The sequence below is a fragment of the Microplitis mediator genome, chromosome 3 (genome assembly GCF_029852145.1).
Source record: "Microplitis mediator isolate UGA2020A chromosome 3, iyMicMedi2.1, whole genome shotgun sequence".
Lineage (NCBI taxonomy): Eukaryota > Metazoa > Arthropoda > Insecta > Hymenoptera > Braconidae > Microplitis > Microplitis mediator.
The window spans coordinates 24,143,510-24,165,645 of record NC_079971.1 but is presented as its reverse complement, the minus strand read 5'-3'; the positions used below and the strand labels follow the sequence as shown (position 1 = coordinate 24,165,645).

The 22,136-nt window shown below is 30.5% G+C and overlaps 2 protein-coding genes across 2 annotated transcripts in view; both read right to left on the bottom strand.

The window, feature by feature from the left end:
• LOC130665783 (uncharacterized) overlaps nt 1-7,943 on the bottom strand; it is a 48,340-nt gene extending 40,397 nt beyond the window's left edge. Inside the window, exon 1 of the mRNA XM_057466371.1 lies at nt 7,473-7,943. Coding sequence (XP_057322354.1) covers nt 7,473-7,530 — 58 coding nt within the window. The 5' untranslated portion in view covers nt 7,531-7,943. The remainder of the gene's footprint in view (nt 1-7,472) is intronic.
• Nucleotides 7,944-11,238: 3,295 nt separating this feature from the next.
• On the bottom strand, nt 11,239-21,132 carry LOC130664834 (protein artichoke). Its single transcript, XM_057464952.1, has 6 exons — nt 20,927-21,132; nt 17,070-17,326; nt 15,960-16,987; nt 13,727-14,822; nt 11,778-12,270; nt 11,239-11,647 (listed from the first exon to the last, which is right to left on the bottom strand). The coding sequence occupies exons 2-6, from the start codon at nt 17,320-17,322 to the stop codon at nt 11,302-11,304; spliced, it is 3,216 nt and encodes a 1,071-aa protein (XP_057320935.1). The 5' UTR covers nt 17,323-17,326; nt 20,927-21,132; the 3' UTR covers nt 11,239-11,301.
• Between the last annotated feature and the right edge of the window lie 1,004 nt (nt 21,133-22,136).

Below are 22,136 nucleotides of genomic sequence, written 5' to 3'. Positions count from 1 at the left end.
TTTAGGAAATTTAATTTTCTACAAAAAAGGTCCTTTGCACAAAGTCGATAAAAGCCATAGGTTCGAAGATATTGATCATTAAAAAAATTTTTATATTAAATTTTAACACAATATATGTTTTACTATTCAACAAAAAAAATCTATCATAATAAAACCTGACTGTAGAAAAAACGTTATTTTTTGATTGAGTAGCGTTAAAAAAATTGCTTACAATGAAGTGCCAAGTCGGGTGTACAGCCTGTAGGTCATTTATTCCACTAGACTTCTAATCAAATTTTAAAGTAAAAAATTCAAATTTTAAAATGAAAAATTTCGAAATTTTTGTTTATCAAATGATTTGTAATTAATTATTACTTGATTAAATTCAAGCAAACTTCGACATCTTAGTGTAGTGTACTAAGTACACCATAAATATATAAATATATATGTAATCACCTTTTGCAAACTTATATATTCTTAACATTACGGAAACAATTAAATCGCAAATCAGATACTGCGAGTATACTCTGGAAAATATATTCGCTATATATATATAAATATTTAGTATAGTATTTATTACAAGACTTAGTAGCACTTAAACCAACAGGAAAACTACCGGAAGTCGCGTAGTCGGTAAGGACTTTTGGCATTGTCTTGTATAAAGAATATTAAAATATTAATAAAGAACCGTTGGTTATTTTTTTTTGCAGACATCAGATTTAGAGGAAGAATATTCTTATCTGTACTAAATTAAATTATGGGTAATTAAATTAAAATTTGCCAGACAGTAAAAAATCAGGAGTGAATTCCCAGAAAATATGGATTTTATTTCAATCAAAATTCACTCCATCAGTCGGAGTTCCGGGCTTGAAAAAAAAATTACTCGGTACTTTGAGTGAGTAGGGTGTTTTTTTTCAGCAGTAATTTCGGAAATTAGTACACGGAAAAAAATTAATCGTGCATGCAACATGATGCAGTCATGTTGCATTCACATGATGAAATCATGTTGCATTCACATGATTTGTCATGTTGCATTCACATGATAGTCATGTTGCGGTAACATGAGAAAATCATGTTGAATTCACATGATTTGTCATGTTTCGGCTACATGATAATCATGTTGCGGTAACATGAGAAAATCATGTGGCATTCACATGATTTGTCATGTTGCATTCACATGATAATCATGTTGCGGTAACATGAGAAAAATCATGTTGCATTCACATGATTTGTCATGTTGCATTCACATGATAATCATGTTGCGGTAACATGAGATAATCATGTGAATGCAACATGATCTTCTCATGTTACCGCAACATGATTATCATGTGAATGCAACATGACAAATCATGTGAATGCAACATGATTTTTCTCATGTTACCGCAACATGATTATCATGTGAATGCAACATGACAAATCATGTGAATGCAACATGATTTTCTCATGTTACCGCAACATGATTATCATGTGAATGCAACATGACAAATCATGTGAATGCCACATGATTTTCTCATGTTACCGCAACATGACTATCATGTGAATGCAACATGACAAATCATGTGAATGCAACATGATTTCATCATGTGAATGCAACATGACTGCATCATGTTGCATTCACGATTAATTTTTTTCCGTGTAGGGGAGGGTGGGGCAGAGCGGGCCCCCTAAGCCAATTATTACTTTTTGTGGCTTTCAACCATAAGATCACTTTACTTTTGTCCTATTTCAAAAAAATTTATGGACATTTTGCCAAAATTCTGAAAAAAAAAAAAATTTTTTTGTGGGGCAAAGCGGCCCCCTCCAAAAAATGATAAAAAAATTTTTTTTTTCGTTTTTTTTTTTTTTTAAATTGTTTTCATCATTAAGAATGTATTTCTTTCTCTGGACAACTATTTTTGGTTTTATATCACTCGAAAAAAATTTTTAAGGTGTAATAAATCGTTCACTCTCGATTACCTTAATTACTAATTGTTATTTAATAAAAAAAAAAAAACAATTCTATAGTTTTACTTTATTTTTAAAATTTATCAACTAAAAAAAAAAAAATTTTTTTTTTATATATTTTTAGTGACCAAATTTGCCTCTTACCTAGAGAATCGGCCGAAAAATATGAAAAAATAATTTTTTCGGAAGTTCCGGCTGGTCCATTTTGCCCCAGGTGTTATGCGTAGGGCTAGAAATGTGGAATTATAATAATTTTTTTTTAATTTGACAATAAAAATATGAAAAAATCACTTTTTCAAAATTTTGGGCTTGTTCATTTTGCCCCAAATGTCATGCGTAGGGGTAAAAATGCGCGAACATATCGGATTTATAGTAATTAGTCGAAAAAAAAAAAATTTTTTTTTTAATCAAAATTTCAGGGGGGCCGCTTTGCCCCAGCCCCTCCCCTATTTATTTTGATCCGTAATTTAAATATAAAATTATTCCTCCCTTCGGAGTGAATTTTACCCCAAGGGGATTAAATAAATAAAAAATTCTGATTCGAATTTAATTCGCGCTCGGCCCGAAAATTTTTCACAGCAGAAAAGAAAAAAAATTTTAAACAGAAATTCAAATTATTTATATTTTTAAGTTGAGCTCAAATTTGGTAACATTTTTTTTTTTACCGTGAACTTAATTTTCGAAGGGTGAACGCGAAAAATGAAAATCGATATTCAAATTCATTTTATTTTCAAACCTAAGAAAATTAAATATTTTTCTTAATTTTTTTTTTACCACTGGTTTTTTTTTTATTGTAATAACAGTTATTCTTATGGTCTCCAAAACTGTATACATAAGTTCCTATTTTTAGCGGATTCAAAATATTGGTACATAAAATTTTTTTTGTTTAATTCACTAAAATCACAATCGCAGATAAGACACAATTGCGTAAATAAGTGAGGTGGGGTAGATTAGTATAAATAAGAAGTTTTTTAAATCTTTAAACTCATCAAGTACTTGATCGAGGTATCGACAGCATCCAAAACAGCCAGCCGACAGATTAAAATATTGTCTATAGTTCAAAATTATAAAAGTTCTTGCTTATAATTATAATTTGACAGCTAAAAATTTTTTTTATATCAAATTATGAATCTAAAGTTATTTTCATTGTTAATTTTATCAGTGGCTTTGTTTGTTACTACAACGTACGCTTTCGGTGTTTTCCACGACGGGTTGCCATGTTATTATGAAAACCAGGAGGTACGATCAAAACATATATTATTTTGAAGTTATAAATTACACTATTGTCTGAGAAGTTCCCGCCAAAAAAAACTCGTTACAAAAATTTCCAAAAAAAATTTCATAACCGCGAGCTCCAAAATAATTTGGGACAGTTTTGACAGAGTTGATAACTTTTGGAATTTTGAAAACATTAGAGTAAAAAAACTTTCAACCGAGTACTTTTTCATTTTTTTGATCAAAAATAATTCGAAATAAAATTTTTCTGGTATCAAGAAAATTTTGAATTAATATTAATTATTAACTTTTTTTGACTTTTTATAAAAACTTTTGGAAAACGAGGTCTGAAAATTGAAATTTTTTCATTCTTAAATTTTTTGAAATTCAAAAATTATAAACTTACAGTTCAGAACTGTCCTAAATGTGGAAATTCTCGGTTATTAAATTTTTGGAACGAATTTTTTTTGCATGGGCGGTAATTTTTTAACGAATTTTTACTTTTCAGTGCGAGGCTATGGATCCGTGTTGTCCCGGACTTTCGTGTAAATTGGCTTCGGATGGTAAATTGAGGTGTAATTAAACGCCTACTTCACGTTTTTTTTTTTTTTTTGAAAATGTATTTTTGACGTAGAGGAGACCGGAACCCAAAAAATGACAAAAAATTTTTCTTTGAAATTTTTGAAGGGGTCCATTGTACCCCGTCTTACCTACCAACTGTAAAAATACTTTTATTTTTACTTTCTGTTAACAAATAAAATTAAATTTCATTTTCCAAACTCGACTTTTATTTATCCAAAATTTTTCCACGTAATTTTATTTTTTTTTTTACTTACCGTTTTTTGAAAAACTGAAGGAAACAACTTTCATTATCACGTTAACGTTTTTCACAACAAAAAATATTGAGACTTGGAGTTAAAAATTCCCTGGGGTTTTTTGCGACCCCATGGGTCCGTTAAGGACCAGCGTAAATTTGCCTGAGGCTTAAAGTTACAGAAGAAGAAGAATATAAAGTGTGTAATTTTTAAGTGTTTACCCTCATAAATGCCGCTAATGTTCGCCAAAGGCAGAGATATTTTTTCAGTCGTCGTTAACGTGTAGGCGATTTACCGTAATGTAACGATTGTGCGATAATTGGTCAATACCTCTAACGAAAATTTATTGACCGATTGATTCTTCATCCATTTACATACATACATACATACATATATGTACATGTATATATATATGTATGTATGTATGACCTCTATTTTATTTTTCTCTACCCCAGTCATTAATAATAAACTCTTTTACTATTTGTTGCACATCCCGCAAATAATTTTCTTCTTGTTTTCAGTAAAAGCCGTAATTTCGTATCCACCCTGTGGTTTTACTCATACTGTCTATAAGTATCTAGTCATTATCTTCATCGGAATTTGCTAAATCGTCTGTGCATAATTATGGTAGCATTAAAAAATAAAAAAAATATACTTATATATATATATATATATATTAGAGTGTTTCAAAAAATCGAATTTTTTTTTTTCTCGAAGAACATTGAAAAATCGACAGAGTATCTCTAGACAAAGACCCTGTTAAAATATGAGACCTTAATATTAATATTTAAAGATGGCGATTCGCGATTTTCTATTTTCCATTTAAATAACATGGGAAAAAAAAAATTTTAAGTTTGGAATTTTATACCTCGGTGATGGCTCATTGAACAGATTAGTTCAGGATATATTTTTGTAGGGAATTAAACGCTCTACAAAAAAGTCTCTTATCATTTTTTGATAAATCCAACTGTTCAAAAGTTATTGGAGCTCGAAGTCAAGTTGGAGTAAATTTCGAGATCTTTTTACTTTTCCGGCGAAACTATCGGACTTATCATAAAATGTCATGGAATATTTTTTGTAGACAATTTTATTTCCTACAAATTATCATTGATAAATTTTTTTTAAATTCTGCATTGTTTTCTAGTTATTTCCTTTTTATTGCCAAGCTTTTAAAATCGATCAGAACACTATTTTTTTAGGAGCTTGGTATTAAAATGGAAATAACTAGAAAACAATGCGGAATTTAAAAAAAATTTATCAATGATAATTTGTAGGAAATAAAATTGTCTACAAAAAAGATCTCATGATATTTTATGATAAGTCCGATAGTTTCGCCGGAAAAGTAAAAAGATCTCGAAATTTACTCCAACTTGACTTCGAGCTCCAATAACTTTTGAACAGATGGATTTATCAAAAAATGATAAGAGACTTTTTTTGTAGAGCGTTCAATTCCCTACAAAAATATGTCCTAAACTTATCTGTTCAATAAGCCATCACCGAGGTATAAAATTCCAAACAAAATTTTTTTTTTCCCATGTTATTTAAATGGAAAATAGAAAATCGCGAATCGCCACCTTTAAATATTAATATTAAGGGCTCATATTTTAACAGGGTCTTTGTCTAGAGATACTCTGTCGATTTTTCAATGTTCTTCGAGAAAAAAAAAGTCGATTTTTTGAAGCACTAATATATATATGTAATATTAAGATGATTAAAAAAATGATTTAACCCAAGGGAATTTAAAAATAGATCACAGGGATTGAAAATTAAAGAAAATTAATGCATATAAAAAATAAAATAATAAATCTTTTGTTTTCCCTTCAATGTCCGGGAGGTTCGATCGGCAACCGGTTTTTCTTCTTTCCTTACTCTTGGGCTTTAAAAGGCCACCAAGTACTCCGGTTTGCTTTTATGCTCATATATATGTATGTGTTGATTTAAAATACATGCACAGGACACGCACACATGTGTGTGGATATATTGACTGAGTAATGTATGAAAGTCTTGAACTATCTCTGAAACGAGTACCATCAGCAATGTAGTCTATATACATGATTATCAAGAACTTTTGCTATGTTTATATCATTTCGCTTTCACGTATAATATCGTGCGGTTCACCACGCAATACGCGTAGTTTTATCATTCAGAATCATATATATGGATATATATTTTTGTTTCATATAAAAATTTTTAGTTGTTTTTTAACCGTAAATATTTCTAGCTGTACACTTGATTGTTTTCTACAAATTGTTTATTGTTTATTAAATTACCTACATATATATATATACATAGAAGATACATATATATATATATATATATATATATATATATATATATATATATATGTATGTATGTATGTATATTTAACAGTAGATTTTTCCCACGCATACTCTCCACAATCAATTGCGTCGTGTTAAAATAACTCAGACGCCTGGGATTCCAACACAAGTGTAATTTAAACCGCGGAAAATTGCTCATCTTATTATAATAATAACAATAATAATAATAATAATAATAATAATAATAATAATAATAATAATAATAATAATAATAATAATAATAATAATAATAATAATAATAATATTAATTATTATTATTATTATTATTATTATTATTACTATTATTATTATTATTATTATTATTATTATTATTTCAATAAAAAATTTCAAAAAATATTTGACATCGACTAACTACAATATCATATTTCGCCGGCGTCTAATAATTTTTGAATCTTTTTAAAGATATTAAATTATAAAAGAAAAATATTTTTAAAAATTGCACTTGTAGTTTTTTTAATTCTCTACATGTGCATTTTTTTAATTTTTTTTTTTTTTTGTAATTAATGAGGAGGAAAAAAAATCAAAATTTGTCAATTGTCTGCTAACTTCAGGAGAGATCATGAGCAATTATCAATTTTCGAATTTTTTTTCTACGTCAATTACAAAAAAAAAAAACTAAAAAAATGCACATGTAGAAAATTGAAAAAACTATCAGTGCAATTTTTCAAAATATTTTTTTTTTATAATTCATCGTTCTGTAAAAATTTCAAAAAATATTTGACGTCGACTAACTACAATATCATATTTAGCCGACGTCTAATAATTTTTGAATCTTTTTAAAAACAATAAATTATAAAAAAAAAAAATATTTAAAAAAATTGCACCTGTAGTTTTTTTAATTCTCTACATGTGCATTTTTTTATTTTTTTTTTTTTTTGTAATTAATTAGGAGAAAAAAAATTAAAATTTGTTAACTGCTAACTTCAGGACAGATCATGAGCAATTATCAATTTTCGAATTTCTTTTCTACGTCAATTACAAAAAAAAAAAAAAACTAAAAAAAGCACATGTAGAAAATTAAAAAAACTATCAGTGCAATTTTTTCAAATATTTGTTTTTTTATAATTTACCGCTTTTAAAAGAATTCAAAAATTATTAGTCGTCATTCAGTGAGTCCTTAATTCAAATTTTGACCGCCAATAAAAATGCATAAAAAAAATATTATTATAAAAAAACTCACCATTCGCTAGGGTTGTAGTGACACACAATAGAACCAGATAAATACACTTGGCACCCATTATTCACAATTAACTAAATAAATAAAAAAAAAACACTATAAATTTATCCTGAAGCTATTGTCTCATTTATGCAAGAGTAAACACAGCCCGTCACACTCGTGGTTCGCGATCGGTCGTCAAAGTGCGCGCGCAGAAGTAACTATATATATATAGGTATATATTTTAGTACAATGTATTGTGTACTTGGTAATCCTGAGGTAACTTGGGTTGTATGTTATAAAAAAAATTAAACAAAATGAAGAAGAAGAAAAAGAAAAAGAAGAAGGAGAAGAAGAAGAAAAAGAAGATATAGGGGAAGAAAAACAATAAAAAAAGGAATGGCAAGAGTCACGCGAGCAGTTTGTATTTAATGCCTCGATCCTTTTTCTTGGCTGCTCGCTCTTCGAAATCACGAGAGATACTGACGAATAAAGTTTTAACGAAAGCCTATACGGCAAACCAGGTACCAAGTGTATGCTCGAGAGTTATGTGAGAGGTAAGAAGTAGAGGTAGAGGTAGAATGGATACGACACTGCAAGAAAGGAGGACTCGCCCGATCCCGAGGCCGGGGCCGGACTTATGTGAGATATGAGAAAGTGTTCGTTGTATTGGATGCATTTTGATTTTTTAAGCCTTTTAAACAACCGAGCTTGTTAACTCACTCATTAATCTACTCTACGATGAAATTAAATACCGAATAACTTAATCCTATCATCTAAACGCTGGTTTATTTTAAATATAAGGGACAGGGGAGAGGCGAAAAGACAGGCCCAAAAATTTGGTAAAAAATTTATGACTCATAATTTTTTTGGAATTCTGTCTGAAAATTTTTTTAAGGAATTTTTCAGTGGACTCAATGTATTGGCGACAAAAAATACATACGGTGTCTTCATGGCTATATTTAAATTTTATGTTATTTATCTTTAATAGTTTTTTTTACGGCATCATTTAATGGCAGTATTGCAAATTTTTTTTTTACTTGGATTTTATGTAAAGAATTTTATTGGTAATTTTTTTAAATAAAAGTAAAAAATTACTTTTTTAGGGGCGGTCCATTTTGCCCAGCGCAAAAAAAAATTTTTCTGTGACAAATGGAAATTTGGTTCAATCCCATGCAGGTTCAAAAAAAAAATTCCCCGCATTTCCATACGAAAATCCATGAATTCCTTAGCAGTCCTTGCCCGCCTTCCTCCTATAAGTAGATCTTATTAATTTTTTTCAGTAATTAAAAAAAAAAAATTTTCATTTGTGTTTTTGAATAAAAAAAGTAATTATTTAAAATTTTTATCAATCAGTACACAGAAAAAAAATTTCTTGGCACAAAAAAATTTTTCTCTGCTCAACAAAATTTTCTTTTTCAATTCATGTGTAAAAATTTTCTTAGGCCGAGTCAAAATTTTTCGCGCCAAGAAATAATTTTTTTCTGTGCAAAAAAAAAAATCGGATACTTTGAGCTGAGTTCAAATTTCTTCGGCTGAGAAAAAAATTTTCCATGAAATTTTCGAATTTTCGCATTGAAAAAAAAAATAAATCGAAATTTCCCACTGGCAGAATTTCTTGTAATAAAAAAATGTCGCATTTCCAAAGGTTATTTTTCTCTACGTCGATTTTTTTATGAAATCAGTACGTGGGTTTTTGATTACCAAATACGGGCCGACCGCGGGCGAGAAAATATTAACATTTTTTTATTAGTGACTTGCTCTCTTTATAGAAACTGTTTTCTGATATTTAGTATTACTCATTACTAAGCGTTATTTGTAACGGTTATAAGCACAATACCCTAGTATATTATTTTATATATCAGATGCTAAGTATCTATTGTCCGATTTAATGGACGATGTTTATTTACGGCAACATAACAAGTATATAAAGAGAAAAAAAAGTAATTACTATTTGAATGAGAAGATATTTCAATAAAATTATTCACTCATAATAATATGAGGAGGATAATTTATTTATAATTAATTATTGATGTCTATTTACATAAGTATGAGGTGAATTTTTTTTTAATAGAAGGATTCGGAATGGAAATAAATTTTTAATGGCACTAGAAATATTTTTGTAATTATTAATAGCCAGGTTATAAATTTATTTAATTTAATGTGACAGTTTAATGGACTAATGGAAATTCGAAAGAAAAAAAAAAATGTTAATTATCGAATGGAATTTTGAAATTTAAAAATTTGAATTGCGCGGTAATTAAAAATGACTGAAATTCTGTAGGATATTTTTAGCAATAGAACCCGGTGGTTAGAAAAAAAAAATTCACTCATTAAATCTCAATTTTCTCCTTAATCGTGGTCCTAATTAATATCTGGAGATAATTAAATCTCACGGACTTACACGACAAACACTTCCGTGAGATATTTTTTTATTATTTTCGCTAAATTGCCGAGTAATAAAGTGTCGAGGACAGGTGGCCAAACCGTGTGAAGTTCATTGTTAAAAATATTTATTATAATTAATTATAATAATAATTGTAACAGCAAACGAGCGAAAAAATAAAAACAAAAAAATAAATAAATAGATAAAAGTAATTAAAATTAAAGCATTTACAAGACTAGAGGCAATGATTTCTACTTAAAATTTGAAATTTAATTTTTTATGGAATTATTTTCCGTTAGAAATTTAATGGCTAATTATTTTCCATTATAAATTTTAATTCAGTGATTAGTAGAATTATTTGCCATTTAAAATGGAAATGTAATAATTAATGGAATAATTTTCTATTAAAATGGAAAATTAAGGGCAAATGGAAGCTTTTCTATTAGAAATGGAAACAGAAAATCTAATAGAATTGTTTCCATAAGAAAGGGAAACAGAACGCCTGATGAAAATTTTTCCATTAATAATGGAAATAGAATGTCTAATGGAATTTTCTCCATTAGAAATGGAAATAGAATGTCTAATGGAATTTTCTCCATTAGAAATGGAAATAGAATGAACAATGGAAATTTTTCCATTACAGATGAAAATAGAACTAGCAATGGAAATTTTTCCATTAGAAATGGATATAGAACAAGCATTGGAAATTTTTCCATTACAGATAGAAATAGAATTAATGAAAATTTTTCCATTAAAAATGGGAACAGAATGTCTAATGGAATTTTCTCAACTAGAAATAGAAACAGAATGACTAACGGAAATTTTTCCATTAAAAATGGAATTAGAATGTCTAATAGAATTTTTGTATTAGAAATGGAAATAGAACGACTAATGGAAATGAATAGAATGTCCGATGGAATTTTTCTTTATCAGAAATGGAAACAGAAGGACTAATGGAAACTTTTCCATTAGAAATTGAAACTTTCTATTAGAAATGGAAACTTTTCCATTAGAAATTGAAACTTTCTATTAGAAATGGAAACTTTTCCATTTATTTCCATTGGATAAATATATTTCAAGATTAGTATACTTATTTTCCATTCAAATTAAAAACTGAACCATTAATGAAATACTTTTCCATCAGATATAGAAATTGATACGTTAATAATTTAATAACAATTTCCATTGAAATTGAAAACCGAGCCCTTAATGGAATAAGATTCCATTCAAAATGAAAATTCAACCACCGCTAAATTATTTTTCCATTCAAAAAATACAATTACCAACTAATGGAATATTTTTCCATTAAAAGTGGAAATTGAAAAATCAATGGAATAATTTTTTTTAAAAACTAAACTTATTTTCCATCGACAATCGAACTCAAAAAATAAATAAACAAATCAATTTAAAAATAAAAAATTTAATTAAATTACACATTTTGTTAACAAATAATATTGTACAGATTATTTACATCACAGCGATTAGAGTAATGGTAACGAGTGTTAGAGTCAGGTAGCAGGTTAACGCTGATGAGTTTGACGATATAATCGGTCGTTTGTTAAGCAACTGACACTGAGAACTTCTAAAGTGCTTGACATTCCCGATTGAATCTCTTGCAAGTACACACAGCTCGTATTTGATATTCATCGATTCCGGCAAATCTTTCATCTTAAAAGATCTCTCTTTGTATACAAGATCCTTTTCTAAAAGCGGTTTATTGCCTCCTACTTCGCGGACGACGATATAAAAATCACCAACATCCCCTCGGGACGTCACGTACCACGTAACCTTCCACGAATTCTCTTCTTCGTCGCTGCAAAGCAAAAAAAATTATAGAATAAAATGAAAGCATGAGTTAAAAGTTTGCAGTTACCGGTTAGTCTGACCGGTGGCCAGTTACTCGATAGATTAAATAAATTTTTTACCGAATGCTTTTTACTTACTGTTCGATATTGCGGAATTTAATGTCCGGTGTTATTTCCAATTCGGTATTATCGAGTATTTCACGTTCCCCGCACGTCATCAACTCTTCAGCGACGTCGACAAGTGGTTTATTGGCAACGTAATCCGGACTCGCGCAGGTCAAGTCCAACCACTTGGTTGGAATTTCCGTCAAGGTCTCGAGCCATCTACGAAGTGGCCGGGCGTAACAATCGCAATGCAATGGATTCCCTGCGAACCTCAGATCGGTGTTATTTTTTACTATTTTCATGAAATCGGAGCCGAAATTCCCGAGCTCGTTGTTTTTTAGGTCCAGGAGTTTCAGGTTTGGCATTTTTAGAATTTTGTCCATCGGCAGGTGGCTGAAGTGATTGTTGCTCAGGTAAAGGGAGCTTAGGTTCTCGGGCGGCTCGAAAACGTACTCCTCTGACAGGTCATTCAGGTCATTGTGAGATAGATCCAGTGTCTGGAGGGATGTTAAATTGCCGAGAACATCTGTAACAATAGAGTAGTAAATGAGGTCGGTTGAACGAAATTTGACGGACGATAAATTGTAATTTCGACTGGTGAAGAAAAGAATAATAAAAATGGTGACGGAATTGTTTTCCATTTAGAATGGAAATCAAAATTTTAATGGAATTAGTGTCTATGGAATTTGAAACTTTCCCTTATATGGAAATTGACACGTTATTGAAATTTTTCTATTGAAAAGAAAATTTTAATCAGTGATGGAATTATTTTCCATTTAGAATGAAAGAAAATTTTTAATGGAATTATTTTCCATTTAAAATGGAAATTGATCCGTTAGTGGAATTTTTCTATCGAAAAGAAAATTTTAGTCAGTAATGGAATTATTTTCCATTTAGAGTGAAAACGAAATTTTTAATGGAATTATTTTCTATTTAAAATAGAAGTTGATCCGTTAGTGGAATTTTTCTACCGTAAAGAAAATTTTAGTCAGTAATGGAATTATTTTCCATTTAGAATGAAAGAAAATTTTTAATGGAATTATTTTCCATTTAAAATGGAAATTGGTCCGTTAGTGGGATTTTTCCATAGAAATCGAAATTTCACACAGTAATGAAATTATTTTCCATTTAGAATGAAAGAAAATTTTTAATGGAATTATTTTCCATTTAAAATGGAAAGCAATTCGTTAGTGAAATTTTTCTATTGAAAAGAAAATTCTAATCAGTAACGGAATTATTTTTCATTTAAAATGGAAGTTGATCCGTTAGTGGAATTTTTCTATTGAAAAGAAAATTTCAATCAGTAATGGAATTATTTTATATTTAAAATGAAAATAAAATTTTTAATGGAAGTACTCTTGATTTAGAATGGAAATTGATCCGTTAGTGGAATTTTTCCATTGAAAATAAAATTTCAATCAGTAATGGAATTATTTTCCGTTTAGAATGAAATCAAAATTTTGAATGGAATTGCTCTTCATTTAAAATGGAAATTGATCCGTTAGTGGAATTTTTCCATTGAAAATGAAATTTCAATCAGTAATGGAATTATTTTCCGTTTAGAATGAAAACAAAATTTTGAATGGAATTGCTCTTCATTTAAAATGGAAATTGATCCGTTAGTGGAATTTTTCCAAAGAAATTGAAATTTCAGTCAGTAATGCAATTATTTTCCATTAAAAATGAAAATAAATTTTTTAATGGAATTATATGGTTTCCACTGAAAATGGAAATTAATCTGTAAGTGGAACTTTTCCCACAAAAAATTAAATTTTTATCAGTAATGGAATTATTTTCCATTAAATTTGAAAACTGTCCGTTTCGTGGAATTATTTGCCATTAAAAATTAGTGACTGATGGAAATGCTGTTGCATTTCTTATTATCCTAAAAAATATTGAACATTCCATTAAATTTTTGGCCGCCCAAATTCTGATTTCCAAATCTAACTCTAATTGACAGCTTAACAATAAAATAAACTCACATCTCCGTATCTCATTGATGTTATTATGGCTGAGATTCAAAGAAACAACTTTCTTGGTACCAGTAGTCAGATCGAAGGTAACAACAGGCATAGTATTGTAAGAAAGATCAATTTGTTTGAGCCGATAAGGCCGCCATGGATCGCTCGGAAATGTTTTCCTTGTAATAAACGATATTCTGTTGTTCCTCAGATTTATCGTTTCCAACGACAAGCAATCCTCGAGTAATCCGTGTGTCTTGTTATCTATTTTCTCCAATCTGTTGTTGGAAAGATCGAGGGTACGCAGAGATACCAGACCCTGGAACGCTCCGTTAGGAATATACGTCAGGTTATTACCAGTTAGATTGAGTGTTAACAGCTGCAGTAGGCCTTCAAACGCACGCCGATTTATCGTATGAATTTGGTTGTTCGCCAGATGAAGCTCAAAGACGATCGGCAAGAGCCCAAATGCTGCCTTGTCCAAACTGGTCAGCTGATTGTCTTGCATGTAGAGATACTGGAGACTGGTCAACGTGCTCAGTGCTGCCCAGGGTGGACGCGTGATGTTGTTGCTTTCGAGGTTCAGGATCCTCAGGGTCAACAGGGGCTGGAAACTCCCATGCTGCAAATTGTCACCCAGTCGATTCCGCGATAGATCCAAAGACAGGAGCGAATTCATCGGCGGCCAGACTTCAATCGCCGGTATCTCCGTCAACTCGTTCTCCGAAAAGTCCAAGTGACCTAAAGAAATCGGCAGCTCGAAGATCTTGTTCAGGTTGTTGTTCTTCACAGTCAAGGTTCGACAGCTCGCCAATTTGGCTAAACTTCCTCTGGAGACTTCTCTCAACTTATTGTAGCTCAAGTCTAATTCCAAGACCGTCGGAAGTGACCCGAAGGTCCCCGACCTTATCTTCTCCAACGAGTTGTGGGACATGTTGAGGAGCCTCAGACTGAAGAGGGTCTGAAAAATCGCCGAGTGGATTTCCGACAGGTTGTTGTAGGAAATGTCAATCGTGTGGAGCTCGTAGAGTTTGGGAAATGTTTGACGAGGTATCGAGGCGATGTTGTTGTGGGAAACGTTCAGCACCTTCAAACCTGTCATATTGTGAAGTGGGACCTGGAAAATAAATTTTGGTTGATGAGTATGAAGGATTCATTGCCAATTCGGCGGAGCAATTTTGGCCCTTACGGAAGAAAACTAATGAACACTATTGAAAATAGGCTAGTGTGGATAAGTGTTTTATTATTGATCATTAGTGACCATAAGTACTCTGACTAGTGAATCTTACAACACTATTGGATGTGATTAGTGTTGGATACCCGGGAAAAAACGTTTAAATCTGCCTAGATCAAATCTGATCAAATTTGATCGTCTGATCAAATTTCATCTATGAATAGGTATGAACAGATCTGACTTGATCAGTTCAGATCTGAGTAGATCTAGGCTGATACAGCTTTCTGCTTATAAATCAGTGAGTTTAGATCTGAACAGATCTAATTTGATCTGGGTAGATATAGACAAAATGCAGACTTAAACTTTTTTTCCCGGATTAGTACTTCGACTAATGGATCTTGCAACACTAGTGGAAGTGGTTAGTTTTGAATAATGTTCTATTAGTATTCATTAGTCGAAGTCCTAATAGATTTTGCAACACTATTGGAAGTGATTAGTTTTGAATAATGTTCTATTGGTGTTCATTAGTAGGAGTACTAATGGACCTAACAATACTATTGGAAGTGATTAGTTTTGAATAATGTTCTGTTGGTGTTCATTAGTAGGAGTACTAATGGACCTAACAATACTATTGGAAGTGATTAGTTTTGAATAATGTTCTGTTGGTGTTCATTAGTAGGAGTACTAATGGATCTAACAATACTATTGGAAGTGATTAGTTTTGAATAATGTTCTATTAGTGTTCATTAGAACTCTGGCTAATCAACTTTGTAACATTTTCGGAGGTAATTAGTGTTGTATTTGTGATCATTAGTACTCCAAATACTGAGTCTGACAGCACTATTGGAAGTGATTAGTGTTGAATAGCATTTTATTAGTGATCATTAGTAGTCTGATTAGTGAATCTTACAATATTATTGGAAGTGATCAGGTTTCAATAGTGTTCATTAGTAATCCGAATAGACAATACTACTCTACTGTGAAATTCAAATTAATGACACTAAACCATTAATGCGAAAAAGAACTGATTCATTAGTGTTTCTCATTAGTACTGATTAGATTTTTTCCGTAAGGGAATACCTGGTTCAACGCAGTAAGTAAATTGTAGCTAAGCTGCAATTCCATCGCATAAGTCGCGCTATCGAAGGCGTTCCTCGCAATATTTTCCAATTTGTTGTAACTCAAATCCAGCAGAGTTATGTTGGCACAGTTTTCAAAAGCCCCAGCTTCTATTTTATCAATCGCGTTGTGGGACAAGTTGATCTTCGTCAAGAACAAGTCTTTGAACGCCAGTTTTTCGATAACAGTGACCTGGTTTTCCGAAACGTCCACCAAATCGGAAAACTGCAGCTGGTTGAACATCTGGTAGTCAATTCTCTTGATCTGGTTCCTCGCCAAATCGATCGTCCCGATCCGGGTTATAGATCCAAAGGTGCCACGACCTACGTCATTTATTTGATTGTCGCTCAAAAAAAGCCTGCGTAGAAATCGCATTCCTCTGAATGTATTAGAGTCCAATTTTCTTATTTTGTTATGACTGAGGTTCAAAACTTTCAAAACAGTATTTCGCGCAAATGTACCGCGTTTTAGTTCACCGATTGCGTTGTGGGACAAATTACAGGATCCCATTTTGGTCAGATCCGCCAAATGGGAGGGGTCTAATTTGTTGATCAAATTGTGGGACAGATCTAAGAATTCTGTGTCCCGCAAACCCTTGAATTGGTTTCGTTTCAATTCAGCGATTTTGTTACCGTGCAAATCAAGTGACTTCAATTTCTTCAATGGTATCAATGCATCCGCTGGTAATACCGACAGCAAACCGTCACTAATTTCTAATTTCTCCAGCTTTCCCGGCAGCATACTCCCGCTAAAACTGTTGCCAGCTAATGACGTTAATTTGTGTCCCATTATTTTCATAATCGATAAATTTCCTAATATTTGAAGCGCTTCGCGTGGAAAACGTTCCAGTTTGCTTCCTTCGATATACAATTCTTGTAGTGTTCTATTAACTCCGAGAAAGCTGTGCTCCTCAATAGACTTAAGCGGAGTATCAATGAATCGCAGCACGCGAACGTCCAACGGGTAAAGTGCTGGACCGTAAAATCTCGCTGAAAATAAGAACATGAGTGAGTACAAGAGTGGAAATTCGTCTAGTTGATGGCCAGTACAGAGAATTTGATTCGGAATTACCTATGTTACATTTGTAGAGGGTCAGCTCCTCAATCGGGGCGGCTTCGTTGCCCAAATTTGAAAAAGCCAGACTCAGACTGGCTAGGTTTGTGTTTTCGCATCTTATAAATAGACCTGAGTCACTTCCTTTAGTACATGAGCATGGATAGATGTAGAGAAGCTCTTTAGGGCATGTGTACCGTGGACCTGGTGGAATATAGACACCCCAAATTGGTAAAACAACTCCCAGTAAAACCAGTTGGACATTCAGCATCTTTCTGTAATAAAAGGTTATATTAACTTTATTTTTTTTGTTATTATAGTCTACTACATCCTACAGTCACTACCCACATTTATTATTATTATTATCATTAATATTATTATTATTAATACTGTTTTTTTTTTAGAAAGATTGTAATTAAAGTTTGGATTGACATAACTTACGAAATAATGAGTGTATAAAAAAATTAATCAAATACTTTTTTGTAGCAAATTAAATTCTCTATAAATTTTGTCTGAGATATTTTCATCGTATTTTTGAAAAATAACTCATAATTCGAATTTCAATTATCTAGTTCCCAAAATCGTTATAGTTTTTGGTCTTTATATTAATTTTCTGGCTTAAATATTGAAAATATGACAAAAAAATACGAGGATAATTTTGTAGGAAATTAAATTTTCTATAAAATTGGTCTCATATGTTTTTATCGTATTTTTGAAAAATAACTCAGAATTTGAATTTCAAATATCTAGTTCCCAAAACTGTAGACTTGTTATAGTTTTTGGTCTTTATATTAATTTTCTGGCTTAAATATTGAAAATATGACAAAAATATATGAAGATAATTTTGTAGGAAATTAAATTTTCTATAAAATTGATCTCATATATTTTTATCGTATTTTTGAAAAATAACTCATAATTTGAATTTCAATTATCTAGTTCCCAAAATTTTTATAGTTTTTGGTCTTTACATCAATTTTCTGGCTTAAATATTAAAAATATGACAAAAATATGTGAAAACAATTTTGTAGGAAATTAAATTCTCTATAAGATTGGTCTCATATATTTTTATCGTATTTTTGAAAAATAACTCAGAATTTGAATCTCAAATATCTAGTTCCCAAAACTGTAGACTTATTATAGTTTTTGGTCTTTATATTCATTTTCTGGCTTAAATATTAAAAATATAACACAAATATATGAAAACAATTTTGTAGGAAATTAAATTTTCTATAAAATTGATCTCATATATTTATATCGTATTTTTGAAAAATAACTCAGAATTTGAATTTCGAATATCTAGTTCCCAAAACTGCAGACTTATTATAGTTTTTGGTCTTTATATTCATTTTCTGGCTTAAATATGAAAAATATGACGAAAGTACATGAATACAATTTTGTGGGAAATTAAATTTTCTACAAAAAAGCCTTAATTATTTTTTTTCGTAAATTCAATAGTTTGGCCACAATTCTGATTCAAAATTTACCATACAAAATTTATCATATTTTAGTTTCACTTGAAATATTTTCTATGATTATTATAATTATTATTCCTATTGTTATTGTTTCAATAAAAAGAAAAAAGTAACCAAACAATGAAACAAAGTTTCTACTCCTCATTGCCTTATAATTTACAAAAAAAAAAATATTAATAAAAAACTCCATGATCTTATAGATTAATAGATATATTAAAATATTATTCTACTTCCATTATTTGTAACTTGGCTTAGTTTTGCATTTTGCGTAACCAAGTCGAGTAATAGGTGAATGTAGACACCAACGCGGTTACGCTCTGCTGAATACGCGCGGTCATTGCATTTACTATTAACCAACATTTAATATTAAATATTAAATATCATAGACTATTTAATACCTCAACAATTATTAAACACACATACGTACAAATATATTACCCCAGTAATAGCTATATAAATAATAAAAAAAAAACAATGAAAAGTGTAAAGTAGTTAATTAATTCCTTAAATAATTAAACGTGTGTCCTAACTGTTAAACTTCCTGGCGATTATACTCCAGTATATAATTGCCAGGAAATAAGAGCACGTGTAATTAATGTCATGACAAATTTAATTCTATAATAACAATGTATATTCTAGTAATATATAAGACCCAAGTACACATTGTATTCATTCCACTACTGGAATCCAGGTTGTCATTTTAATCTTTCACTTTTTAATAAAGAAAAAAAAATAACATCATTTTTTTTGGAGTCACTAGTCGGCCTTGATGAGAACATTGTCCTTAGATTCATATATATATGTATATATTTATGAGGACAAAGAAGTATAATAAAATCATTGCGACATTATCGCCCGGATTTAAATCACCTCCATTATATAGATATTTTATGTACATATATATATTAATAATATTAATATATGGAATTGAAATTATGGTAAAGGATAACGAAATAAAGGTCCTGTTGAAATTTGAGCCTTTAATATTAAAATTAAAAGGTCGATAATCGCAATTTTTCTCTGCCATTTAAATAACATGGGAATTTCTTTTTCATTTGGAATTTTATAACTCGAGTGAATCAGTGGATCGGAAAGGTCGATATATATTTTTGGGGGAATTTGAACGCTGTACAAAAAAGGTCTCTTATTATTTTTTGGAAAATTTACTTTTTCAAAAGTTATTCTAGGTCAAAGGGAAATTTATAGTAAATTTTAGTATTATGTGACATTGGCGAAACTATCAGAGTTATCACAAAATGTTACAGGACCTTTTTTGTAGATCATTTTATTTCCCACAACTTATCTTTTACAAAGTTTTCAAAATTCCTGAAAGCTCTTTAGATATTTGAATTTAAATGTCAATTTGTTCCAAGAAATCATATTCTGGCCGATTTTAATAAATTACTTTTAAATGCAAATAACTAAAGAACTTTCAAAAATTTCGGAAACTTCATATTAGATAATTTGTCGACAATGAAATGATCTACAAAAAAGGTCCTGTAACATTTTGTGATAAGTCTGATAGTTTCGCCAATGTCACATAATACTAACATTTACTATGAATTTCCCTTTGACCTAGAATAACTTTTGAAGAAGTGAATTTATCAAAAAATCATAAGAGATCTTTTTTGTAGATCATTTCATTGTCTACAAATTATCAATTATGAAGTTTCCGAAATTTTTGAAAGTTCTTTAGTTATTTGCATTTGAAAGTAATTTATTAAAATCGGCCAGAATACGATTTCTTGGAACAAGTTGACATTAAATGCAAATATCTAAAGAACTTTCAGGAATTTTGAAAACTTTGTAAGAGATAAGTTGTGGGAAATAAGATGATCTACAAAAAAGGTCCTGTAACATTTTGTGATAAGTCTGATAGTTTCGCCAATGTCACACAATACTAAAATTTACTGTGAATTTCCTTGACCTCGAATAACTTTTGAAGAAGTAAATTTTCCAAAAAATAATAAGAGACCTTTTTTGTACAGCGTTCAATTTCCCAAAAATATATATCGACCTTTCCGATTCACTGATTCACTCGAGTTACAAAATTCCAAATGAAAAAAAATTCCCTTGTTATTTAACTAGCAATGAAAAATTGCGATTAGCGGCCTCTTAATTAAATATTAAGGGCTCAAATTTCAACAGGACCTTAATTTCACTATCCGCCAAAATTTCAAACCCATTCATAAAAAAAATCGTCGGTTTTATTGCCACAGTCTAATCGTCACATATTTAAACGTCAGTACAAAAGCGCGGGTACAAATTAATTTAAATTTTAATTAAATACGAGAAATACATTCACTATTTCCGAAGGCCATTGACTCAATTTCTATTATCATTATTATTGTATTACAAAATTCCATTTTATAATTTCTAATTTATTACCACAAAATAACACACCTTTGAAATAAATTCACATGAGGATTTTTTTATAGTAAAAAATATATTTTGACTTTTTTCATTGATAGTCGCATCACTGCAACTATCAATTATCTATTAATTGCAATCACTGGTGTTCTAGTCTACTAGAACTTCACAGGAACTTTGTCTTAGGTTTATAAAAATATATTTTGTTCAAGTGATTGATTCATGATCGTTTCCCAGCGGAGTTTGCTTAAGAACTGAGTTGCTGACAAGAAAGTCAGAAAGAAGGCAAAGAGAAAGGTAAGACGTTTAAGACAACCAACGTAGCCAGCCATTTGTCCACCTCTTCTCGTTCAGGCTTTCACGTCCTCCGTTATTAAATTTCGAAAATATGGATTTATATATTTATTATATCGACTAAAATTTATATGAATCCTACAGTAATTTTCGAACAAATTGTTTCGTTTGTTGTAATCATCTGTATTAGTTCGGGCTAAAAGATTTCTAGTGAAAGTCGCGGAAAAAGTAGTATTCAATATTTGGTATTTTTATATATTTATATATTTTAGTCAATTGCTGAAAATGTCATTTTGATTGCAATATTGCTTCGCACATTTTTATATTTAAAACACGGGTAAGTCATGAAATGGAGGTTCGATGAAGAAAATTCCTACATTACTGACGTTCGATCCATGGGTTTTTTAGTTCGATCGTTTCCGTACAGGGGCGCTAGGTTCAAGGAAATAATCTGCTGTAGGTTAAGTCGGGTATTTCTTGTAGTTTCTTACTGTAGAGGACACTATGGAGAACAAAATACGTTGATGTTGTGCAGGGTAATTCCTAACAGATGCAAATCTGCGGGCAGTTTTTGTAAGTATACTGTTCGTACATTGACAGCAGTATCCTTATAATTCATTTGGTTCAGAAATTGAACAATGGATTTTTTAGGAACTTTTTGAGGTTTTTTCTACTAGAGGGCATCATAATGAACAAAAATTGTTTATATTGTGTAGACTGATTCCCAACAGTAGAAAAGTTACGGAATATTTCTTATAGAGAGACATAGTCAGCAGCATCCACGTCTTTCATTTGGTTCAGAAAGTGACCAATGGATTTTTTAGGAACTTTTTGAGGTTTTTTCTACTAGAGGACATCATAATGAACAAAAAACGTTTATATTGTGATGGGTTATTCCTAACAGAAGCAAAGTTACGGGCTTCTCTACACAGAATGCCATGACAGAGGC

Coding starts and splice junctions, on each gene's coding strand:
- LOC130664834 (XM_057464952.1), bottom strand. CDS start 17,322: ATGCTGAATGTCCAACTGGTTTTACTGGGAGTTGTTTTACCAATTTGG. Junction 16,988..17,069: donor CCTCTACAAATGTAACATAG/GTAATTCCGAAT, acceptor TCTTATTTTCAG/CGAGATTTTACGGTCCAGCA. Junction 11,648..11,777: donor AAATTCCGCAATATCGAACA/GTAAGTAAAAAG, acceptor TTTGCTTTGCAG/CGACGAAGAAGAGAATTCGT.